The sequence below is a fragment of the Apodemus sylvaticus genome, chromosome 6 (assembly GCF_947179515.1).
Source record: "Apodemus sylvaticus chromosome 6, mApoSyl1.1, whole genome shotgun sequence".
Classification (NCBI taxonomy): domain Eukaryota; kingdom Metazoa; phylum Chordata; class Mammalia; order Rodentia; family Muridae; genus Apodemus; species Apodemus sylvaticus.
The window spans coordinates 113,884,801-113,909,657 of NC_067477.1; the positions used below are offsets into that span (position 1 = coordinate 113,884,801).

The window sequence follows — 24,857 nt, forward strand, 5'->3', positions numbered from 1 at the left end:
TTTCTGCTTCAATTCCTTCTCTGACTTCCCTTAGTGATAAACTGGAAGTATAAGCCAAATAAATCCTTTCTTCCACATGTTGACTTTGGGCAGAGTTTTGAATATAGGAACAAGAATAAAGCTACAACACAGGAACAGAAGGTAGGAACACTGCTCCTGGGAGGAATGGGGTTTTTGGACCCTTTGTCCCTCATTATGGCCACAGCTCTGAGAGTGGATGGGATAGTCGCCCTCCCTTGGTCCTTATTGGTCCCCATTGGAAAGAGTACTCACCCTGGGATGCCACCAGCCTCCATCTTGTTTGCCACGGTGACATCAGTAGACCACACATCATACTGCCAGCGCTTCTGGCCCAGGACACCCCCTAGCACAGTGCCTGTGTGCACCCCCACACGCATGTCCACTCCGGTCTTGGTCTTCTCCCGCACATACCTGCCGGGCACAGAGAGGCGATACTGGGTAAAGAATGCCATCGTGAGGTGCCCAGCAGGTGGAATCCTCCTCCACACTGAGGACCTAGCATGCCCTCTCTGGCTTTCTGCCTGAGCTAAGTAGCTTACACTGGGGTTCCTGGATACTAGCGTCCAGATTCAATGATGACAGGCATGGGGGACACAGAAACTTCTCTCAGAGGACCTCCTATTTCTCTCTTCCATCCCTCATTCATTCATAAAGTTAATACTTCACTGAATGCATGTCTGGTGTGCTCTGCATGCGGCAGACACAGCCAGCTCCTTGCCTGAGAACTCCAGGAGTGACAAACACAAAATTCGGAGAGTTGCTTGTCAGGTCTAAAAGAAACTCAAGACGGCTAACTGTGGTTCCTATTAGCATACCAAAGTGCGCGATGGCTTCCATGTCCTCTCAGCGTCGTGCATCTCTCTTACAGAATCCAGGCCAGCACCTGGGTTCTCACCCCACCCCATCCTCAACCTCCAGCTCATGGCTTCCCCTCCCCTGGCTTCCTTCCCATTACTATATAACACTATGCTATGGCCGTGCACTCTCTTGTCCCCTCCCCCTCGTCTCCCTCTCTTCCTTTCTTGCTCCCCGCTCTGCCCCCATGGCTAACTGCAGTCTGCTGGCCGCCTACCATGTACTGCTTTCTCTCCCTCCCTGAACTCTTCCCGATGCCTCTGTCCCTCATATCTACAATGAAAACCTTCCCCTCAAACCTGCCTTAGAGCAGTCCTGTTCTCAGTTTATATTTGCCTGCTGGGTTGGGAGGGAGGCTGAGCCTTTTACTCCTAACCTACTGGCTCTGGAGGAAGAAGGCAGGGGACATGAGAGGGGCTTCAAGCAGGCAGAGGGTAAGAACTCACAGCTGCCCAGAGATGGGATGCGTGGCTATCCCAGGCTCTGACCTGAGGGGAGAAGCCTCCTGGAAACTCTCTCCTCCATGGTTCCCCAAACTACCACACATGGAGTCTAACTGAGGGCCGCCTTTCCAGAGCCTTCCAGGCCCATGTGGAGCAGTGATGTGGCGTGGACGGAGTGAGAGGAAGTGAGTTCACTGCCCGAAAGCCCACGGGTAGAAGCAGAGCCTAGGCCGGAACAGAGGTTCGTATCCCACAGCACCTGGCACCACCCCTCCCCCACAGCATGCGCCCTCAAAGTCCCTTAACTGTAACACGGAGGACAAGCTCTGAGCTGATCTGTTTGGGGAGGGAGATTGTAATGACAAACAGAAAGAGAAAAAAAAAAGGGAGACGTCCACCAGTGACAGTGGCCATTTCAAACTCCAGCTTCCAGCCCCCCCCCCAAAAAAAAACAATCAACCAAACGAACAAACAGATCCTCCATGGTATTGGCCACCTGGCCACCTCAGCCTCCCAGAGGGACCCACTTACGAGATGGCCTCTACCATGGCAAGCCCCATTAGGATGGAGCACACGGCGTGGTCCTCCCGGTAGTCAGGCAGGCCACAGATGCAGTAGTAACAGTCACCTAGGATCTTGATCCTCAGCTGGTGGTATTTCTGAAAGGGCAAAGCATGGTCTGTGCCTCTGGCCCCCGGCCCTGGAGGAAAGGCACAGCAGGTGCAAGAAGGCCAGGGAGGGACAGCCTGGGAGGCGGAGGGTTGGCGACCCCGGGAGCAGGAGCGGGCACATCTGGGACTTACGGCCGCCAGCTTGTCAAAGCGGGCGAAGAGCTCGTTGAGTAACTTCACGAGCTCCTGGGCGCTGCAAGCAGAGGAGAGCTGGGTGAAGCCCACGATATCTGCAAACAGGATGCTGCAAAAGGACAGGGCCGTAGGCAGTGAGACTCCAGACAATGACTCACCACCCACTCCTGCCAGCACGAGACTCAACTCTAACCAGGGAGACCCCGGCGGAGCTTGGACTAGGACACTCATCCTCTGCAAAGGCCCCGCCTGCTGACCCCTACCCCTCAGCCTTCTGACTCCCTCCAGCCCCAGCCTCAGAGGGTCAGGTGGCTGCCAGGAGCTCTCTTCTGGGTGATATTTATTCAAGCACAGGTAAGACCAGGCAGGTGATACCCGTTTTCACCCTGCTGTCTATTGCTACGCTCCTCCCACTTGGTTCTGGGGAACCAAGGTGTACCAGGGGGACAAGGATGGCCTTGCCTCTAGTCCTAGGGAAAACCAGGTCCCACAATACTCGGTAGATCCCATGAAGCAGTGTGCCTCCCTGGCCCGGCCTGCTGTCAGGGCCCAGGCCCTGTCCGCCATCATACCTGACGTTCTCATGGCGGTACATGTACATGGTGTTGAACTGCTGCTGGTCCTTCTGACTCTCGTCTTTCTTCATGTCCTTCAACATCTCGTCGGCCACGTGCTTCGGCAGGATGGAAAGCATAAGGTTTTCCTGTGAGGAGAAGCACGGGATTGGAGGAAAACGGCCTGCACTCCTAACAAGGCCAAGTTCAGACACTTCTGGAAGCGATGTCGTCCAGGAACTACACAGCCTTGCGCGTAGGCCCCAACGCCTGTATGGCGGCAGCCAAAGACCAGGCTGGGTGCTTTCTTACCCCACAAGGCTCAGCGTCATGGCAGACCTGCACATCAACTGACAGGCCCAGGAAGTGCCACAGAGGAACAACATACTCCTCTTTCTATAAGAAGTGTGACCTTTCCTGTGTCCGACACACTACAGTCCCTCAATGCGGGGTCGTCTTCAAGTCTCCCACAGCACCTTCATAGCACTTACCAATTCAGACTCAACCTGACTGAAGTCCTGTGACACATAAGGAAATCCCAGAGTCAGCAAGAACTCTACCTGCGCCTAGGGTCTCCTGAGGACACAGGTCAGAATTGCATCGCGGTGTGACATTGTGGCCCACCACTGAGAACATGGAGGCAGCTTGCTGAGAATGAAGCCTGTGGAGACCCCCAAAGCAGGCAGGAGAACACCATGTGAGGAAGGGATCAAAACCCACCATGTGAGTCAGCAGGTACCCAGGGGCCTTCCCAGAAAACTCAGGCAGAGTTGAGTCTTGGAGGCAGATAAACAAAGGCCTTCCTGAGAGAACAAACTGTGTATCCAAAGCAGGCACACAAGAAAAGTCCTCCAGGGCTTAAGGGCCTAAAAGCATCTCAGTGGCAGTAGAAACAGAAACCCTGCTCAAGTACTAACTAGGCGGAGATCAAGAATCAGCACCCTGGCCTGTGGGCCAGATGTGTTTGCTGTCTGCTTTCATAAGGTTTTATTGGCACCCAGCCAGGCTCGCTTGTTTACACATTGTTTCCGACGGCTTTCACACTCCAACAAGAGTTGAGCAGTTATGACAAAGACCATATGGCTGGCAAAGCCAGAAATATTTGCACTCTAACTCTTTCCAGAAAAAAAAACAAAACAAAAAAAAAACTGTGGCTTGGACATCTGAGGAGATGGCGCCAGTGCTCCAAATACAGAACCATAGAGGAAAACCAGATGTGAGGGAAAGTCAGGAGCGTGGCCATACACGTGCCTGGGCGGAGCAGTCCCACAAGGCGTCCATGAAGGACATCCTACACTCAGCGCTTAGGAGAGGCCTCGAGGCCACACCAGGTGCTCTGGAAATCATGGCAACACATGGGTCAGACTGGGTGGAAGGGAAAGGAGACAGCAGACCTGAATGAAGTATTGCCCTGGGGGGAGGGGAGGGACACAGGACCCCCCAGGGGTACAGAGCAGGAATTAGAGGAATGCAAAATGCTGTCTCCATCATCCCAGACGGTTGACGGTGGTGAAGGTTTGTGAAGGTCAAAGGGCAAGAGAACCTTAGAGACTGGGCAAGGGCGATGTAGCTAGGCTGTAAAGTAGGCCAGGCCAGGTTGAGAGAAGTGGGGGGAAGGCTGTAGAAAAGAAGAGAGGTGATAAACCTACAGGCTTAGCACCCAGGCAACAGAGTGACAGAGCAGATCCTCATGACCAGGCCACAGTACTCCTCAGGAGCTCAGTCACCAGCCCGACTCTCGTGAGTCACCCTCATTGCAGGATGGCTGGTGCCTGACTCTAGCCTGAAGTGCTAGCGGCTGCCTCACTATTTGTCCCTTCCCCCGTGGTACGAACCTCGAGACTGGCATCGTTACAGTGCAGGAATGAGAAGGCACACACATAACCCCAGTGCGCCCTACCCTAGCTCCACCGGCGCCCAGGAAGCAGCAGAGAGCCCCAGGGCCCTGCAGCCTCGCAGAGCAAGTGAGACTCGGGCAGCCCTGGCACTTGGTATCCCCAAGCTCCCGCCACTGAGGTGAAGTCAGAAGTCTGATAATAAATAAATAAATAAATAAATAAATAAATAAATAAATAACCAGAGCCAAGGCCCTGCTAGCCTCTAGGGCAGCCCAAAGAAAGCCCATTGGAGTCCAGAGTAGCAGAAGCTGGGAATTCTGAAAGAGGCGGAGAGGAGGCAGATGGGGATAGGGCTTTCGACTGAACATTGCGAGGCCCTGGCCTACATGGAGTGGGATATATGTAATTGCCCTTGTAAACTAAAATCCACAGGGGTAGGAGCAGGCAGGGCGAGAACATAACTCTATATTCCCAGTGTGATATCAGACGAGTCACCAACGATCCCCAGGGCCTTGTTTCCTAGTTGGCAAATCGGGACTAAGTGGCTCATTAGCTAGAAGCACTCAGAACAGTGCCTGGCCCTCAGGAAGTGCTCAGTATATCCTAGCTGTCCTATGTCACTCACGGCCAAGTATGGCTGAGGGAGCTGGGACCTCAACAAGGTGTGGCCCCATCTTCCTCTAGGCTTCCAGGGTGGTCATGGAGGTGGATAGCCTAGTGTCAGCAGAAGAGCTTCCAGTTCCTCAGCCAGGCTGCGTGGGGTAATGAAAACACACAAATAAGCGCCCTCCCATTCTCCTCAACCTTCCAACTCTCCTGACCCTCCACCACCTGACACATGCGCACATGAACCCACACCGCCAACGTGCACACTGGTGCTAAGTGACAGAGGCTCGGACAGGGAGCGGTCTGTCCCATGTGTGCAGAGCTCAGGTGTAGGAAGGTCACAGCACTGAGCTAATCTTGCTAGCCTGTGGGTCACAACCCCAGCCTCCTGACTCCACTCAGTTGATCCTTCTGTCCCTCTCCAACTGCCTCAGAGCTCGGGGGACACAGCAAAACCCTTTTGGGGCCCCTAAGGACCTAAAGGGTACCACAGTCCAGTCTAGCCCTGGGAGATTCATATGTTCCTAATCACATCCCGACTGCTCTTTAAATACTGCCTTCTCCTAGCTGGGTCTGGACCCTCAAGTGTCGGCATGACTACGTCAGCAGGAACTTAAGATGAGGGTGGCTCTGGAGACCAAAACAAAAGCTTCAGAAATCACCTATCTGCGGAGGCCATTGGTTTCTTCTGGGATGAGATGGTCAGGGATGTCCATTCATCCACCCTTCCTTCCTTCCTTCCTTCCTTCCTTCCTTCCTTCCTTCCTTCCTTCCTTCCTTCCTTTCTTCCTTCCTTCTGGTTTTGTACTATGTATTTCTTTAACAACGTTGATGAATGTCTCAGAAGGTGTGAAGGCAGAGGCAATAAATAATCACCAGTTATCTTAAAGATAACAAGGCTGTGGCTGTAAACCAAGGCCACCAGTTTACTTGTGTGATATGTAGAACTCTCGGTCTCAAAGGCTTGCTTCCCCGGGCCTGCTCAGCTGCCTTCCTTATTCAACCGGGGCCCTCTGCCCAGGTGTGGCACCAGCCAGAGTGGGCTGGGACCTCACATGTCAATGGGCATTCAGGAAAGTGCCCCACAGCTGGGCTTGGCAGTGCGTGCCTTTGAGGTTAGCATCTGGGGGTGGCTGTGGTAGACACAGGCAGGGGATCTCTTCATGCTTGAGACCAGCCTAATCCATAGTTAGTTCTAAGATAGACAGAGCTATGTAAAGAGATCCTATTTAAAAAACAAAGCAAAACAAAAAGCCCATAGCCATGGCCAAGAGCAATTCTGGGAACAAGAGCAATTCTTAGGTGTGACTGGGAGTCCCTCTGCCCAGGTGTGTCTGGGTTTGTATCAAGCTGATAAAAGCTGTGACATGGAGTCTCTCAGTAACTGTGTGCTGTGTTTGTCAGGAAGTCACCAAGAGGCAGGGAAGTTCTGTGGAAATTCACTGTTAGTAGTTCTTCCTTCCCTGGGAATCTTCCCTTTTTCACGATGGTTTTATAACAGGACCTTCAGGACTGGGTCAGCAAATGGTCACCTCTGCTCGTGAGACTTGGAATGTTGAACTCTGCCGCTGTGAGTTACAATCACTGAACATCACTATTTACACACGGATTCACGTATTGGACACATGCAATGGACACAGCTCAGCTGAACAAAAGAACCCACAGCTGACTAATGATTACTCAGCGCTACACTAGGTTTTGAGAACTTCAGACTCTGGGTCTCTTCCTTTGTCTCTCCTCTAGCAGCACCTGTGGGCGCTGAGCAGCTACCTTTCCCAGGATGGCCTTCTCACTCTCCAGTGTCCTCAAGTGCCACGTGCTGTTTTCTATCTTAGCCTGTCACGGTCATTTGGACAGTAGAGAATCTTGCCAGACAGTGGACAGGGGAAATGCTGCTTCCTTAACCTGAAGCTACATTTTATCTGATGGTGTGAACCACTGTAACATGTCTGCTGCAGAGGGGGAAGATTTGAGATAATAACAACTAGGGCGCCTTTGCTGAACAGATAAAGCACTTTAAAAATCGAAATAATCTTTTGCGGGGGCGGGCTAGGGATATGGCTCAGTTAACAGAGTACTGAGTTCAACCCCCAAGGCTACAAGACAAAGCTAGGTGTGGTGGTGCACACTTGTAATCCTAGCCGGCAGAGACAGGAGCATCCCCGGAGCTCCCTGGCCATTACAGATTTTTTGGTAAGCCTCAGCTAATAAGAGACCCTGTATCAAAGCAGGTAAACAGCATTCCATTCCTAAACATGATACCCAAGGTTACCCTCTGGCCTCTGTACAAAAGAATACAGGAGCATGTGAACACACACACACACACACACTCACACACACTCACACACACTCTTCATAAAAGCCTATAATCCCAGCACCAGAAAGGTAGAAGCAGGAAGGTCGGAAGTATAAGGCCAGTCTTAACTATACAGCAAGTCTGAGGTCAGTCTGGGTTACATAATCTCAGGAAGGCAGGCAGGCAGGGAGATGGGGTGGGCAGCAGGTGGGGGTCATGCTTCAAGAGGTCAGGGTTCCCTGATCCTGGATGAGGCTGCCAAGGCCTCTCGCCTTAGGAAAGCACTTCTGGGTTTAGGCTTTGAGCCCTCACAGCCTCTTTCCATTGTTCAAAGTATAAAACTTTACAGAGGGAAAAAAGTCACAGAAAAGTTGGTTATGCCACCAGGACTGTGGTGGTTTTATTATATATATATATATTTTTTTTTTAATTTTCTATATTCTTTGTTTACATTCCAAATGATTTCCCCTTTCCTAGTTCTAGTTCCCCCTCACAGGACTGTGGTTAATACAGATTTTACTCCAGGGTGATCTGGTGAAATGGACAGGGTGCCATTCAGACGGTGTGAACGTTATAATACCCCTCTAAGTCCCCAGACCAGCTGTGGAGGAACAGAACAGAAGAGGTACAGTAATCGGGGAGAGGAAACGCTGACATGGGCCATGCTGGTAGATTCTGAATGACTTCACAGCATGAGGAGTCATGGAAACCTGCCCCTCGCGCCTGGGCCTGCGCCTTCACCTGGTCCTTCCCTGCACACACTCTGGCTTCCCTCAGGAAGTGAGCAGGAAGCAAGGAGCAAGCTCCTGCTGTGGCTGAGGGGCTGAGACGCTGGGCGGGGTGGGAGGACTAGCAGGGATCCCAGAGTCCACCTCAGGTCTGAGCAAAGGTGCTGTGTGGAGAAGACATGAGACTTCCTTTGGGGGCCTCAGACGAAGGCTGATAAGGAAGCAGATGCTTTCTGAGAAGGAAGGATGCTTTTTTGTCACAGTACAAAGAATGTGTTGGCCTGGGAGGGGGGATTCCTGAAGCCTGGTGAGAAGGATTGTGGGTGCTAAGCTGGAGGTGGGGGCTGGTCCAAGGGTGGTGAACTAACCAAAGCCTGAGAGTCAGCTGAGTTTCTCCTCAGTTCTGCCCTAATGGTTACAGGTGAGGACAAGTGAAGGGCCTGGCCCTGTCTAGGAAAAAGGACAGTCTACAGAGAAAGACTTGAACTCTGGGAGGCCTACAGGGTAAAAGCAAAAAGCCCTCAGCTGGGCGGTGGTGGCACACGCCTTAAATCCCAGCACTTGGGAGGCAGAGGCAGGTGGATTTCTGAGTTCAAGGCCAGCCTGGTCTACAGAGTGAGCTCCAGGACAGCCAGGGCTACACAGAGAAACCCTGTCTCGAAAAAAAAATTTTTTTAAAAAGCCCTCAGATTTGGGGGAGAAGCACCCCAGGTTTGTCTTAAACAGTGTGCCAACACACCTCAGAGTACAGGACTAACAGAGGCGGAGGTAGTAAGGCCTGTACCTCAGAGAAAAGGCCACAGCAGCCTAGGCAGGGTCCTTGCCTGCTAACGCAGGCCAGGGTCGCTTGTGTAAACAGTGCCTGGCTATGTCAAGGTGAAGTCTGTCAGCAAAGCCTCCACCAAGCTCACAAGGACCCAGTCAGGGCCTTGTCAGCAGTGACTCAGAGTTCTGGCTCAGGACTGAGTTGGAGGAAGGAGGCCAGCATTGTCCCAGGGGCCCTCAGTTGTTAGAGTTGACACTCTGATGAGGCGTTCAGGAGTTAATTACAGCAAGGAAGCCAAGAGGGATTTGGATAAATGAACTGCTGGTGAGAGGCCAAGTGTCTGCAACAGCCTTGTAAGAGAGGAGAGACTATGATAGCAAAGGAATCTGGTGGGGGGACTCTGTGTGTGTGTGTGTGTGTGTGTGTGTGTGTGTGTGTGTGTGTGTGTGTGTGTGTGTGTATGTGTGTGTGTGTGTGTGTGTGAGAGAGAGAGAGAGAGAGAGAATGTGTGTATGAGAGTATGTGAGTGCATATATGTGTGAGAGAGTGTTTATGTGTGTGAATATATGTATGAGTATGTGTGTGAGACAGTATGTATGAGTATATGAGTGTGTGAGTGTATATATGTAAGAGTATTTGTTGTGAGAGAGTGTGTACGTGTGTGTATGTGAGTGTATGTGTGAGTGTGTGTGAGAGAGTGTGTATGCACAAGTGTGTGTGGCCCTGGTGGCATGGATGTTGAGTATACAGTGTCTGTGAGATGGAAGAAGTATACTTTTGAAAGATGGGTGTGAGCTTGCTTAACCCACGTATCCTACCCACATGCTGTGTATTTGTATACCTACCCACCCACATACTTACCACTGTAAGCAAGCCTGCAACTGCTTAGCCAAATATATCTTGGTCCTGTTTCCGATCTATCCAAATACCCAAATTCTTGCAGCTTCTAGGCCATTTGGAAGCTAAAAGGACACTGAATCCCTCCGAGCGCCCATTCTGGCCTGACCCTCTGTGCAGAGGAGGCTATGAAATGCAGGAAGTGAGGTCAAAGTCCAAATATCTCAGCTCCTCCCTAGGAGAGGACCAGTGTGGAAAATCTGGAAACTGCAGGCTATTGTCCTTGTAGAATGATGTAGTCACAAACTCAGACATTCAGTGGCTAGTCGCTGGTCATCCTTGCAAGTGCAGGAAGATAAACATCAGGTCAGGAAGGACCAGTACCTCAGGGCAGGAATGTTTTATTCTCTTCATTGCTGACCATGCAGCACCCCTGGTCATAGACTTGGGCTCCCAAATGCTGTCTAGAGACAGGGAAACTGCACAGGCCAAGATGGCTGCAATCTCAGGAGACAGCCCACGGGGTCCTAAGTTGTATGTACCTGCCATCCTCACCGAGCCAATCTGGCACAGAGCAGGTATTCCTCAGAGGTTTAGTGAGTGAATGAGCCATCAAGGAGGAGACATGGCCTAAGAGACAAGCTATCATCTTCTAGAAGAGCTCTGACCAAACTTCCTGAGTCACAGAAATGCTCTGAGTCTGTGCTAGCCAATATGGTAGCCACGAGTCATATGCAGCCTCTGAGCACACAGATATTGACCAATAAGCCTGGGTAACTGTGGCTGAGGACACGGCTTAGTGAGAGAGTCCCTGCCTAGCATGCATAAAGCTCTGGGTTCAGTCCTCAGCACCACCTAAACCAGGCAAGGCTGAGGCTAACCAAGGCTACATAAGACCCTCGTGGTTTACAAATTCAACTAGGGGAACTGACTTTTAGTTGAAATCAGTCGAAGTTTAAACAGTTACCTATGGCTAGTGGCTTCTGTGTTAAACAGATAGCTTTAAGACAACTAAGTCTAGCTGAGCCCTGTGCTAACAGGGATGTGCTGGTCACATGTGCGCATGGCTGGGGAGAGTGTCTGCAGAGTCTGACCTGGTACCTACCTCACATCATCCGCTCTATCACGGACCCAGAAAAAGACAGCTTAACACCATGCTGGGCATGGTGGCCCCAGAAAACAATGCAGACACACTCCCACCTGGACAAGGCTTCTATCCCTCTTTGTGCCAACTCCTCAAGGAAGAGTAGCCCTCACTAGCATGCCTTCCAAATGCGCTCCTGCTTTCCGTTACTGTAACAGCCACCCCCTCCAGCTCTGTCCCCAAGTCAGTGTCGGCTGGTCTGACACACCAGTCTCTTCCACACTGAGAACATAGAACATTCCTCCAATGAAAACTGTCCACCACACAACAGTCCCCTATCACACACACACACACACACACACACACACACACGCAGACACAAATACACACAGAGACAATCACACACACACACATATACATATATACACATATACTCATGTGCATACACATACACACATGCATAGACACATAAATATACACAAACATGCACATTTATACATACACATATGTATAGGGACACAAATACACAGAGACAAACATGCATATGCATACAGATTTGTGCACACACAAACACATGGAGATAAACACACACAGAGCAAGCACATGCCCCCCCTACACACACAACTGCTCTATGACCCAGATCAACTACTTTCTGACAGCTCCTATTCACCAGCTCCTTTCTTCTTCTTTTTCTTCTCCTCCTCCTCCTTTCTTCTTGAAAAGCTCCGAAAGAATCATGTTCTTTATAAATGTTTAACATGTATTATGCATGAGTGTGTTGCCTGCGTGTATGAATGTGTACCACATGTGTGCAGTGCCCATGAAGGCCACAAGAGGACATCACATTGGAACTGTAGTTACTGCTGATGGCCTCCTCCAAGAACAGTAGGTGCTCCTAACTGCTGAGCCGTCTCCCCAGCCCTAAGAATCATTAGGTTTTAAGACCAGTTCCAACTACTTTGTATTTCCGTAGTCACCACTGAGCCCCTCATCCCTCTGCTTTTCCTGACCCTTCACCTTTACCTCATCATGCACTTCATTTTACACTCTGAACTCTTCTTTCTTAATGCTTATCTAACCAAGTCACAGGACCATGTTTATCCCATGCACAACCCCACATAGATCGGGGTTCCTTATACCCCAGGAACCTATACCCACTGTTAATTTGGATGCATCACATCATGGTCTATACCAGGCAGACCATGGCACTCCTGACTGGAATGGTGAGGCACCGACTAGCTTCTGCTAAGCCCCAGTGACTCTGGGCCAGAGAGAAGGTCGGAGCCAGGCTGTTCAGGAACAACCTGTCTATCCTAAGACCCTGGTGGAAGCAATCAATGGCTTGCCAGGAGCTGCGTGATCAACAGCTTCTGCTGAGCCCACCAACACATTAGAAGGTCCTATCTTACCCTCTCAGCCCAGCAGGGCCCATGCAAAAGTCCACAAACGTGGGTCTCAGCCTCAAACCTACCAGCTGTGTGGTTAATTCACAGAACTAGCTCTATTCACTGAAAGTGCCCGTGTGGGATGCTTCCCCCTCCATTATGATATTCAGAAGCACCTCAAACTTAACCACAGCCTACCCTATCCCAATAAGCCCCTCTCTGTCCTCAATTCCCCACTTTCTGGTCCACCTAGCTGTGAAGCTGGCCAGCTCTGCCTTCAGGATGCACCTAGGTCCTCCTTGTACTTAGCACTCTACCATCATGGTCCTGATCTGGGCTGCTACACCCTGCTGATCTCCCTGCTTCCCCGGCTATCTCTTCCCCATCAACAGCTACAGTGTCTGAATTCCTGGGATGGCTAGTCCTAGCTCCCTTCAGCACTAAGCCAAGGCTCTTGCCAGGACTGCAGGCTCCAGGCTGTGGCTCACAGGACCACGGCCTCTCCCTCTTCTCTGGTCCCACTGTACTGTGCTCCTGTCCCGTGGACACGCCCCACTCCCATCTCCTGTCCCATAGTGCTGTGTTCCTCAGGTTCTGTGGACGCACCGCAGGTTCTGTCCCATGCTGCCTCCCCCTGCACGGCTGGCTGCTCGCCGCCTTCAGGTCTCCACCCCACTCTACCTCAAGAAAGCTTTCCCTGGCTCAAGATACTAACAGCAGCTTCCTTCTGCCTGTGGCTCCTGGCAAGTCCCTCTCCCTGCTCTGTGGCTCACACTGATGTATTTTCTGTCAGCCGTCCCTGCAGAATCTATGCTTAGGACCATGTCCTCCTGGAAGGGAGCCCTGGGTACTTGTGATCTGAATGTACGCTTACTCTGTGTGTGTGTGTGTGTGTGTGTGTGTGTGTGTGTGTGTCTGTCTGTCTGTCTGCCTGCTGCCTGCCAGTATGTATATGCATGTAGGAGCCTGCAGAGACCACTGAAGAAGGCATTGGATCCCTTGGAGCTGGCAGTTGTGGGCCCCCTGACACGGGCATTGGGACCATGAACTCAGTTCATCTGCAATGACAGTAGCTGCTCTTACCCGCTGAGCCATCTCCCAGCCTCTCTCAGACTTCTTAACCGTCCTATCCTCTATTCCCCCTTCGCAGACAAGCTGGGGCTCAGAGCACATAAGGAACCTCTCAGGGCCAAGTGCCAAACGGTGCAGCTACAATGGGAATCTAAGTCTCGCTCAGAAGTCCAGCATGGCGGCTCATTCACACCTGTAATGCCCGTACAGGAAGGCTGAGGCAAGAACGCCCTGAGTTCAAGGCTAGCCTGGGCCACAGAGTGAGACTTGTCTCAAGAGGGAAAAATTTACAGAGACTTGGCATGGTCATTAAAAAACAAAACAAAAAAATCAAAAAAACAAAAACAAAAACCAGGTTGCTGTAGAGGAGTAGGCATTTAATAGACTACCTGGATTACTAGTCACGACTTCACTCCCTCAGCCAGATAGGAGACACTCCCAGCCCTGGCCACAGACCACAGACCACAGACCACAGATGCCCGGCTGCTGAGGAAGGATAGGCTGCCCTCAGTACTGGTCAAGACTGGAAGCAAGAGAGAAACTGATAGCTACCGTACAACATAGAGAAGGCACCTTCTGGCTTTTCAGGTGATTTCAAAGCTAAACCAAAAGCTAAAGATATTAACTGTATTTAACAACGTTTCTATTTAGAAGCTAAAATGGAAGTGTATTTCCAAATTACTGCTGGAGAAGGGACATCTGTGGCCCTATCAGATGACCCACCCATTTTCAACACTGTGGACACTGAGGTCCAGCGCCTAGAGGGAGACCACACCCTTGTGGAGAGGGGAGGTGCCAGGGCTCTAGGCCAACTAAGCAGCTCCCCAAAGAAGCAGGCCCATCACCCCACCTCACTGTTGCCAGGACAACTTTGGGGTTGGTACTAGAAACCTGATTCTCCCCCCTCCGCCCACCATGGCCTCCAAGAGAACAAGGCCTAACAGCCAAAGGACTTGAGGTAAGCAGGTAAAGGTCGGAGGACAAGGATATTCAGACACTGAGCCTATGAAGCAGTGCAGTCCTCAGCTCTGGGAGAGAAACCCAATCCTGTGGCAAGCAGGAGGGAGCTTTCCCCACAGGTAAAGTCCTGGCTCAGAACAGCAGCAGACCTCACATGAAGGATCACGACCCAGGCAGAGGCAGTCTGAGAAGCAGGTTACGGCAGCTGTTCACCTGTGGGCACCACACAAGTTGTGTCCCTTAAGCCATGATTCCTAGGGCACACAGGTAGTGACCGTGGAAAGCCCTGCATACCCAGCATTTCCCACTGGAGCCTGGATGCAGCTTCCTAAGTGCTGGGGGTGGGGGTGGGGGTAGGGGTGGGGACTGAGAGCAGCCCTTCCCCGCCCCCCTCTGAAGGATAGGGCATGGTCTGAGGAAGTGCAAGCCTGGCTGGCCACCTCCCTTGTCACCTCTCCACACCCCTCATTCCTCATCCATCATTTTCCTGCCTGGGAAGTGCTTCTGGGGTGATTCAGGTACCTCATGATTCTGGAGTTTGTGCCTGGCAACAGGTGTGATGTTCTGGGTGCCTCTGTTGCCAGGTGCCAGTTGGGGTGCTTAGCAACTCTCAAAGTCCCAAACTAATCCCCAAAGTAAGGTCACATGGGAATCACAACAAATAATGAAAGTTCCTCCCTCTGGGGCCCGGGCTCCAGACTAACATGCCCATGGAGCTGAGGGGAGACCAGAGAGAGACCCCAAGTCCAGTCAGGTAGCTCTACTCCATCCAGCTCCTGGACCACCCACGATGTCTGGCCCGAATCCCTTTGCATGCCAGAATCATGCTCAGAAAGACACATCAATAAGGCTTTGGAGCTGGCCAGACAGAGCTCTGCTCTGCAGGGACGCAGGGCCAAGACCAGCCATGGGGCCAAACTACATTGTTCCTGAACTCTCTTACCTACTTTCTGTCTCCACCCATCTGTCACCTGAGACATGCCTCCCTGTGAAAATGTGGGAGGGGATGTCTGTGTGCGAAAGGACTGGGCCACGGCATCCCTTCCTGGGAGCCATAACTCTGTCCCGCCTTCATCCCAAGCAGGAAGCGGGACACCTTCATGGAGACAGTGGCAAAGGGACTGGACCCAGAGACACCTGGGCAGGGTCCCTGCAGTGGCAGAGGAGGAAGATGAGGGGAAGAGGACACTGGCTGAGGGGGCCTCGCAACCTCAGGGGCAGGGCACAGCCTGTGCCACAAAATCACTTCAGAAAGCACTTGATACAAGCAGACACTGTCGCATGAGACATGGCCCTGACTGCTGCATTCTCCAAGGACCTCATCTGGCCTCAGAACTGACATTTACACAAGGACTGCACAGATATTCGGTGTGGCAGGGACTTCAAGTGGCTTCTCCTTAAAAGGGAGGAGAGGGGGAGGGCCTGCATCCAAACCTGCTTCTGCCTGCTCCTACTGCTCTTTGTCCCAAGTGTCCCCGTCTGTCATCTTTCCATCCATTCCAGGGGCTCTGACAGAGGAAAGCAGATGGAGACCTGCACTTGGATCCAAGCCGCTCTGGCTTTGGCTCCTGTGTACAGTCAGCCCTGACGCCCAGAGAGAGAAACCACTGTCCTGACTGGACCGGAGGAGAAAGGTACCCTCTCCACCAACTACCAGCCTCCTCCTCAGCCCTCCTCCAGCCAGCGTGTCCCGGGGCCAGCATGTCCTCGTAGTCAACAGCGTCAAAGGACTTCACAGTTTTTAAGCTTACGTCTACCTTCTTACTTCCTGTGCTTCCCAATCAATCCAAGACAATGATTCTTTAATCCCAGTTTTTCACTGAAAACAAAGAGGTGTATCCCCAAGGTCACAGGGAAAGCTAGACCCCGCTGTCCCAAGAAAGCTGGCGCAAGCGCTTGATTTAGATCTGAGGCCATTAGCACAGGGTGAGGGGTGAGGCTGGTCCCCTGTGGTACAGATACTGCTGTCAGTCACATACGAGGAAGCACATAGGGATAGGGTGTGGAAGGGAGGGGCTGGGTCTGCTGACTTCATGAACAAGAGCAAGAACAGTCTCTAGGGCATCAGGGGTTCCAAGGGCAAAAAAGTATTTTCTAGATAAACAAGAGAAATGTAAGACTCTAAGTGCACTCTCATTCATCACTAAAAGGAATATAAATTGTTTGAACCTGTATATGAGATGATTTGGCAATGTTTATTAACATTAAAAACATGCAAGGCCTTGAAAAGCTAAACACAGTGGTGTCATGTGACCCAGCAATTCCACTCTGGGTACCAGTGTTCACAGTGACATCATTCACCACAGACAGAAGGATGCTCAATGGATACGCCACCCAAAGGTCCCGGTGGCTAAGCTGTGGTCTGCAACGGCATAATGCTGCCTGTGAGAGGAGGGGGTTCTGCACCTGCCACACACGGGTGAGCTAACCAACACGACAAGCCGGATGTAAGAGGTCGGTTACTGTCAGCTTCTACTTAGGAGACACCTACAGTAGGTGGCTTCACGGTGGCCGCCAGAGGCTGGGGAATGAGGAGTCCAAAGTGAACAGGCAGGATTCCTTTATGTTTGGGATGACATGCTGCCTAACACTGAACATGGACTTGGTGCTGCTGAACTGTACTGTTCTTAAAAAAAAATGGCTAGAAGGGCTGAGACGTTGGCTTATCTTGAGAGTGTGAGGGTCTGAGTTCTATCCCCAAAACCCACATGAAAAACCCACACATGGTCATACATGCTCATAAGGCCCATACTGAGGAGACAAAGACAGTCAAATCCCTGAGGCTTTCTGACCAACCAGCCTAGCCCCATCTAGCCCAGCCTACCTAACCTACCCAAATTTCAAGTTCTGGACCAGTGAGAGACCCTGTCTTTTTTTTTTTTTTTTAAGGGAGGGGTCAATACCTGAGCTTGTTCCCTGGCTTACAGACACACACGCGCACACACAGTCATATAGACACTGCACACACATAAATTCTAGCTCTCTCAAGCAATAAGAAACATCACAGTTGTTAAGACATGAGGAGCTAAGACCTTACAGGAAAAAGAAACATAAATAGGTGAACCTAATCCGCTCTGCCATCTTTCCCCTGAGGCCAGGAACAGAGGGCAATGATGAAATGAGACTTGGAGCACGAAGACTCTACACAGAACAACAGGTCTGAGACGCTGGAGGATGGAGAGCTGGAACACAAGTCTGACTCCCAGTACTCTGTTCCTCCTGAGCCTGTGCAGGGGCAAGAACCAAATGCTAGAAACTGAGGCACAGACAGAAGACTAGCCACAGCGTGTCAGCAGAAGACTCAAGCCCTGCCCCTTAAGAAGAGGGCCAGCCTCAGGAGAACTGTTTCCTAAGAGCAGAAGAGTTCTCCAACTGCTGTAAGTGTGATCCGTTCCAACAACAGATATCCACTGAGGAAGGTAAGAGATATGGTGCTACTCAGAGTCAACCGTGCATACACAGCATTTAGTTTAAAAGAGAAAAATGCCAGAAGACAGAGCCAAAATTCAAGAGAAATGCAGACGCTCTCTATTTCAGATACTACGGCTGAGAGATCTCAGACCTAAACAGAATGGTCTATTTAACCAGAGACTTGAAGTCAAGGTGTGTGTGTGTGTGTGTGTGTGTGTGTGTGTGTGTGTCTGTGTGTGTGTGTGTGTCTGTGTGTGTGTGTGTGTGTGTGTATACACATGTGTCCGCAGAAGCCAGTAGAGGGCATCTGATCTCCTGGAGCCGTAGGTGTGTGTGTGTGTGTGTGTGTGTGTGTGTGTGTGTGTACATGTGTCTGCAGAAGCCAGCAGAGGGCATCTGATCTCCTGGAGCTGTAGGGGTGTGTGTGTGTGTGTGTGTGTGTGTGTACATGTGTCCGCAGAAGCCAGCAGAGGGCATCTGATCTCCTGGAGCTGTAGCTAGAGGAAGTGGTGAGTCATTTGATGTGGGTACTGAGAACCAAGCTCAGATCCTCTGAAAAGGCAGCAAATGCTTCCACCGACGAAGTCAAACTTTAAAGTTTAACTAGAGGTCAGAGCAAATTACCAGGAAGCGAGGTCACGCCTCGGTGGCCAGACAGTACACTTTTACTCACAATTCTGTTATCACAACAAAAGAGAGCAGGGGGCTGTCGTGTGCAGAGGTCCTCCTGTGTTTCAGTGCTAGGCTCCTACAGAAGTTGGCTCTCACACAAGAAAGCCCGTGCAGAGTACACTGCAGAGACTGCTGCTGTGCCCGCCACGCCCTTCCATAAATGCAGCCATGGATCCTGTGGTTAATGAGCTGCACTGAGTAAATCTACCTGTGGTCTGGACCATGAGTACCACTTTTATTAAGGCTGGAAAAGAAAACCCAGAGGTTGGTGGAGCGGCTCAGTGGTGTAGGATGCTTGATGTGCAAGCTTAAGGACCTGAACCTGAATACCCAGCACACTCGTAAGAGCCAGACATGGCCATGAATGCCTGTAACCCACCATGAGGGCACTGGGGAATGCTGGGAGTTCACTGGCTAGCCAGCCTAACCCAAACAGGGAGCTTGAGGTTTAGTGGGAGATGCTGTCTCAAAGGAACAAAACAGAGTAACTCTGACCTCCATGTGCATGTACACAGGCATGCACACATGCATACAAGACACACACACACACACACACTAATTAAATTAAAACAATCCAGCTCTTACACAAGACATGTTATGAGCTTTTTAGAGGAAAATAAAAAGTGCAGACTCGAACTACACAAAGTCTCTTCCCCACATGCGGCTGTGGTGTAGAAGACAGTATGACAGAAGACCAGGGCTGAAGTTTCAGGACCTGAGCAAAAAGATATGAACACTAAACAAATTCCTAGCCAGGTCCCAGAGGAAGTCAACAACAGAGGCTTCCGTGGACAACCAGGGACTTAGGCAGTAATAAAAGAGAGTGATGCTGTGGAAAATGTCTTCAAGAAGGACCAGGACCAACTGAGGATTTTTAGACCATGCCTGCAATCCCTGCACTTGAGAGTCAAAGACAGGAGGATCACAAGTTCAAGGTTATCCTTGGTTATGTTTCAAGTTCAAGTCTAACCTAGGCTATGAGCAATCCTATCTCAAAAATAATAATAATAATTTTTTTTTTTTTTTTTTTGGTTTTTCGAGACAGGGTTTCTCTCTGAATAGACCTGGAACTCACTCTGTAGACCAGGTTGGCCTTGAACTCAGAAATCCACCTGCCTCTGCCTCCCAAGTGCTGGGATTAAAGGCATGCACTACCACTGCTCAGCTAATAATTCTTTTAAAAACATTTTTTGGCCTAAAAACTATATGAATTGAGAGCATTTCCTCTTGGGGACAGTGCTGAAGTTACTTTAAAAAAAAAAGATTTATTTATTTTATGTATATGAATACAGTGTAGCTGTCTTCAGACATACCAGAAGAGGGCATCGGATCTCATTACAGATGGTTGTGAGCCACTATGTTGTTGCTGGGAATTGCACTCAGAACCTCTTGAAGAGCAGTCAGTGCTCTTAACCACTGAGCCATCTCTCCAGCCCCCTGAAGTTACTTTTATCTATAAACTTCTAAGTCTGACTGTATAGACTGTGTGGCTGCAGGAACCTGAACCAGGGGTGCCAGTGGAATCCCTTTCTCCGCTGAAGAGTCTGCATCACTTTTGCTATCATTCTCTTAAGAATTATAAACCAAAAGAATTTGCACCTTAATGTACCATTAACATTCCCAATAGTGTTGGCTCTGGCATGTCAGGGGACATGCTACAAAATCCTGTATTTAAGGCACAGGCAGAAGGACCGGCAGGGACTGGTTGGCAAAGCTGTGAAAGAAAAGATTAGAAAGCAGAAATGAGGTCAGCACAAGTGCTCTGCCTGAGGCTAGAAAGAAAATAACGGAAGACTTGGGGCAGCCGGGAAGCTAGGCATGACTGCCACTCCTATGATCCCAGTGTCCAGGGGGCTGAGGCAGGATTGTCACTAGCTCTAGGCCAGCCTGAATGTGACTTTGTATTTAAAAGAGAAAAGAAAAGAACTCTAGCAAGATGGCTCTATGGCTGGGTAAGAGGATCCGGGCTCAGTTCCCAGCACCTATGTGGCATCTCACAACCATCTGTAACTCTAGTTTCAGGGGATGTGACAACCTCTTCTGGCCTCCCTGGGCACCAGGCATGTGCAAGACATACGAACAGGCAAAACACAAATACACATAATATAAAATAATTAGTAAAAAATTTTAATTAAAAAAAAAAAACCAGAAACTAGGGACTTATGAATAAGGTCCTTGTTGTATACAAGCACAGGCCAGCTTGTACACGAGCTGAGGACCTGACTGGATCCCTGGTACAAGCGTGAGAGCTGCATAGCATTGTGCTTGCAGCTCAGCATCGGAGGAGAGATGCAGGGATGAGGCTCAGGGGTGAGGTGCAGGGGTGAGGCTCAGGGATGAGGCTCAGGGGTGAGGCTCAGGGGTGAGGTGCAGGGGTGAGGCTCAGGGGTGAGGCTCAGGGGTGAGGTACAGGGATGAGGCTCAGGGATGAGGCTCAGGGGTGAGGCTCAGGGGTGAGGCTCAGGGATGAGGCTCAGGGGTGAGGTGCAGGGATGAGGCTCAGGGGTGAGGTGCAGGGGTGAGGCTCAGGGGTGAGGTGCAGGGGTGAGGCTCAGGGGTGAGGTGCAGGGGTGAGGCTCAGGGGTGAGGTGCAGGGGTGAGGCTCAGGGGTGAGGTGCAGGGGTGAGGTTCAGGGGTGAGGTGCAGGGGTGAGGTTCAGGGGTGAGTTGCAGGGGTGAGGCCCAGTGGTGTGGACAGGTGCTCCCTGGGGCTCCCTCCACAAATAGTCTAATAAAAATTCAAGCTCCACGCTCAGGAGAATAGAGAGGGGTTAGAAAATAAAATGAATGTGGCTAGTAAATATTAACCACATAAGAAAATCATGATAGCCGGGCGGTGGTGGCGCACGCCTGTAATCCCAGCACTTGGGAGGCAGAGGCAGAGGCAGGCGGATTTCTGAGTTCGAGGTCAGCCTGGTCTACAGAGTGAGCTCCCGGATAGACAGGGCTACACAGAGAAACCCTGTCTCAAAAAAAAACAAAAAAAAACAAAAAAAAACAAAAAACAAAAAAAAACAATCATGATAATTTGCTGTCCATCTTTAAATGCATGTTGAATTAAAGCACATCATAACAGTAGCTAGAAAGCGGACAGTAGGAAATAGTTAACTGAAATTAAACTGTTGCTAAAGAGTCTTCCTTATAACCACTGATTTAATGTGAGCACAAGTTATATTTGTGCCAAAGACATTGGACTCATTTTTGCAGAACACACATTATTCTTTGATGTAGCAAAATAAAACCCATGGATGCTTTCTGAGTTAAGCTAAAAATAACAAAAGCATAATTTTAAACAAATTCTTAGATGTTCAGAAATTGGGAACTCATGAATCAAATATATTTTGATGAAAATAAGAAAATAGTCTGAATTAAACGGGAGTGGAAATATAGCACACTAAATGGAGGCTGGGAGCGCTGTCATGTCCGCCAGCACACCACTTGGGAGGCAGAGGGAGAAGGAACAAGAACTCAAGACCATCCTTGGCTACATAGTGAGCTTGAGGCCAGCCTGGGCTACAGGAGACTTTGTCTTCAAAAAACAAAACAAAAAGCACAGGTACCGTAGGAGGGGCTGAAACAAAACGGCTCGGTGGTTAAGCGTGTCCGTTGGCTGCTCTTTGCGGAGGACCCAGTTTGGTTCGCAGCACCTACATCCCATGCCTCACAACTGCCTGCAGCTTCAGTTCTAGAGGCTCTGCCGCCTCTCCTGGCCTCCTCGGGCGCCAGCCCCTCACACACTGCTCAGACATACATGCAAGCACTCCCATATCCACAAAATAAATCTTTTAAAACACAGGATACGCTAAAGCAGCGTGATCAGGAAAAACGTATCCTATCAGATGCATATTTTAAGACCTAGTATGGTGGCTTGAATCCCAGCACTCAGGAGGCAGAGGCAGGCAGATCTCTGTGAGTTCAAGGCCAACCTGTTCTACATAGCGAGTTCCAAGACAGCCAGGGCTGTGTAAAGCAACCCTGTCTCACAAAACAACAACAACAACAAAAAAAAATTTAAGAGTACATTTTAGCAAAACATGTCAAAGCTCACTCATGTAGGTTACACAGAAGGCAAGGAGGACACGAAGTAAGTCAGAGAAAACGATAAAGTTTCTAAAAAGCATAAATTAATGAATGGCAGACAAGAAATGCACAAAGTGAGAGGCAGAGTATGAGGTGTCTCGCCGCCGAGACTGCTCCTGAGCCTGATGCTTAGAAAGGCAGATGGAGAAAAAAGAAAAAGAAAAAGTAAAGGCACAAATTACCAGTGAGCAAAAAACCAGGGCCAATCTCACAGATGATTCGCCATCAAAAGCAAGAAAGTATCATGAGCGTTGTGTCAACATTTTGAAAATTCAGACAAAACAGACAAGTTTCAGTAGGTGGAAAGGGTCTTCAAAAGTTATCAAAACCCAATATAAACTCTGAACCACCTGTTTTCTGTGACCAAAGTCAAATCTTCCCATTGTCCCAGGTTCTTGGAACTCCCCTGAAGAACTGGAACATCTGCACTGTGCAGAATGCACACAGGCCCTTCCAGGCAGCAGGGGGAGGGGGAGTCTGGCAAGCGAACCGAACAGTATGGACATAAAGATGTCAGGCCCCTTCCTACTGTAAGCAGTCATGAACTGCTAAGGAAACAGGAGTTCACTGAAATCCCAACAGGGGGCGCAGTTGTACCCCTTCTGTCGAAAGGGTACTGACTTCTCCTGCAGAGTTCACCAGAGCACCCACTACCCTTAAAACAGTCTCTGGAGGGGAGCTTTGCAGGGAGAGAAACTGAGGCCTCAGGAAGCTTAAAAAAAAAATTGGGTTGGAGAGATGCCTTCGTGGTTAAGAGCTCTTGCAGAAAACTCAAGACACTCTCTGCACCCACATGGGGGCTCAGAACACCTGTAACTCCGGTTCCAGGGAATCCAACACCCTTTAGAAGAGTGCCTCTAAGCTCTGCATGCACAGAGCGCACACATACACAAGCAGGCAAAACACCAATAAATGTGAAATAAAAATAAATAAAAAGAGGCTAAGGGCACACTCAGGATACAGCCTGGCTGCACTCACTCCTCTTAGTGGGCACTCACAGACACATACTGTGTGCTCAGTGACCGCTGAGGACCGCCCGCCCCTCCTGTCTACCTCACCTCAGCTTGCTTGCTGGGGGCGGAGTTCCACCTAGCTGGCACAAGCAGACAGGCAGCAGAGGGGAGTGCCAGCCCCCTTAGGCTGTTCCACGGTGTCCCAGACTCCTAGTGCGCCAGGAGGACCCTGACTGCCAGTTCCCAGGCTTTCTGCACTGGCCCTGGCCAGAGGTAGCAGGTGGCCCTGGGGATAAGAACCTAAAGGTACTGTGGCCAATCCCAAGTTCACAGGTGACAAAGCATTTCCACCTGTGTGCTTCTCGACTGGCCCTCCAGAAACCCTGCAGCGCAAACACTGCAGCTGTGCTCTCGACGAGGGAAGTGAGCCTCTCAGGGATAAAGGAACTCTCAGGCTGTCTCAGCCATGACTCTGGAATGCCACCACTAGACACAGCGTCTTTATAAAGCCATAAAGGGGAAATACATCTAGGCTGCAGCAAGTCACTAAGAACAGCACGGGCCACACATCATGGACCTTTCTGACCACAGAAGCAAGGAAAATCCCCCTATGAATCCTGCTTTCTCAATAAGTTGACTCCAAGGCCTGAGTTGGAAGCTTCCAGATCTCACTGGTAAAGACATACCCTAAGAGAGTGGGAAGTGGGTCTCATCAGCTAAGTGACTCCTGTGCCTTCAAATACCACTTCTAGATCAGTGGTTCTCAATCTTCCCAATGCTGAGACCCTTTAATACAGTTCCTCATGTTGTGGTGACCCCACACACACACACCATAAAATTATTTCATTGCTACTTCATAACTAAGTCTGCCACTGTTATGAAACGCCACCTAAATATCTGATGTGCAGGATATCTGATAAGCGGTCACAGCCCACAGGTTGCATGCCACTGATCTAGTGAATAGGAATGAGGCAAAGGGCAGGAGCTCATTTGACGATCCCCAAAACTAAAGGCCCGTCAGCCTTCGTGGGAAAGCCTAGAAGCTTCTGGAAAGCTATAGCACCAATTCACCCCATCCAGCCTGCACCCACCACCAGCATAAAATGCCATGTAGCCCAGGGAGGTCTAGCTTCAGTTTCAGGGAAGGGAGATAGCAGACAGACCTTCAGGACATTCGTGGGTGTCATTTCTAGAGACCTTTAAGAAGTGTTTGAGATGAATCCAGACGGAAACCCATCTAAAAGGCTGAGTCACATGGGAACTGGGAGGATGGTTCTGTGTGGATTAGGCTGGAGCACAGCCAGTAAACAGAGAGCAGGGACAAGCAGGCCCTTCTCCAGATGGAGAAAGGTAAACAGGAGGGCCACAGGGATGGGGCTGCTGCTGCTACTTCCTAACTGACTTAGCCGGAGGTGGGGGGAGCATGGGGGAGGGGAGGCAGGGGCTGCATGGGTTCTTGCCCTGCACAAGCCCACAGCATCAGGAGGCTCTC

The 24,857-nt window shown here is 50.4% G+C and overlaps 1 protein-coding gene across 5 annotated transcripts in view; it reads right to left on the reverse strand.

Annotated features, from left to right (window-relative positions):
- Adcy3 (adenylate cyclase 3) overlaps nt 1-24,857 on the reverse strand; it is an 82,789-nt gene that overhangs the window by 17,317 nt on the left and 40,615 nt on the right. For all 5 annotated transcript variants that reach the window (XM_052186183.1, XM_052186184.1, XM_052186179.1 and 2 more), the window contains exons 4-7: nt 2,698-2,828; nt 2,123-2,234; nt 1,851-1,978; nt 274-432 (exon numbers count right to left, since the gene is read on the reverse strand). In XM_052186183.1, coding sequence (XP_052042143.1) covers nt 274-432; nt 1,851-1,978; nt 2,123-2,234; nt 2,698-2,828 — 530 coding nt within the window. The remainder of the gene's footprint in view (nt 1-273; nt 433-1,850; nt 1,979-2,122; nt 2,235-2,697; nt 2,829-24,857) is intronic.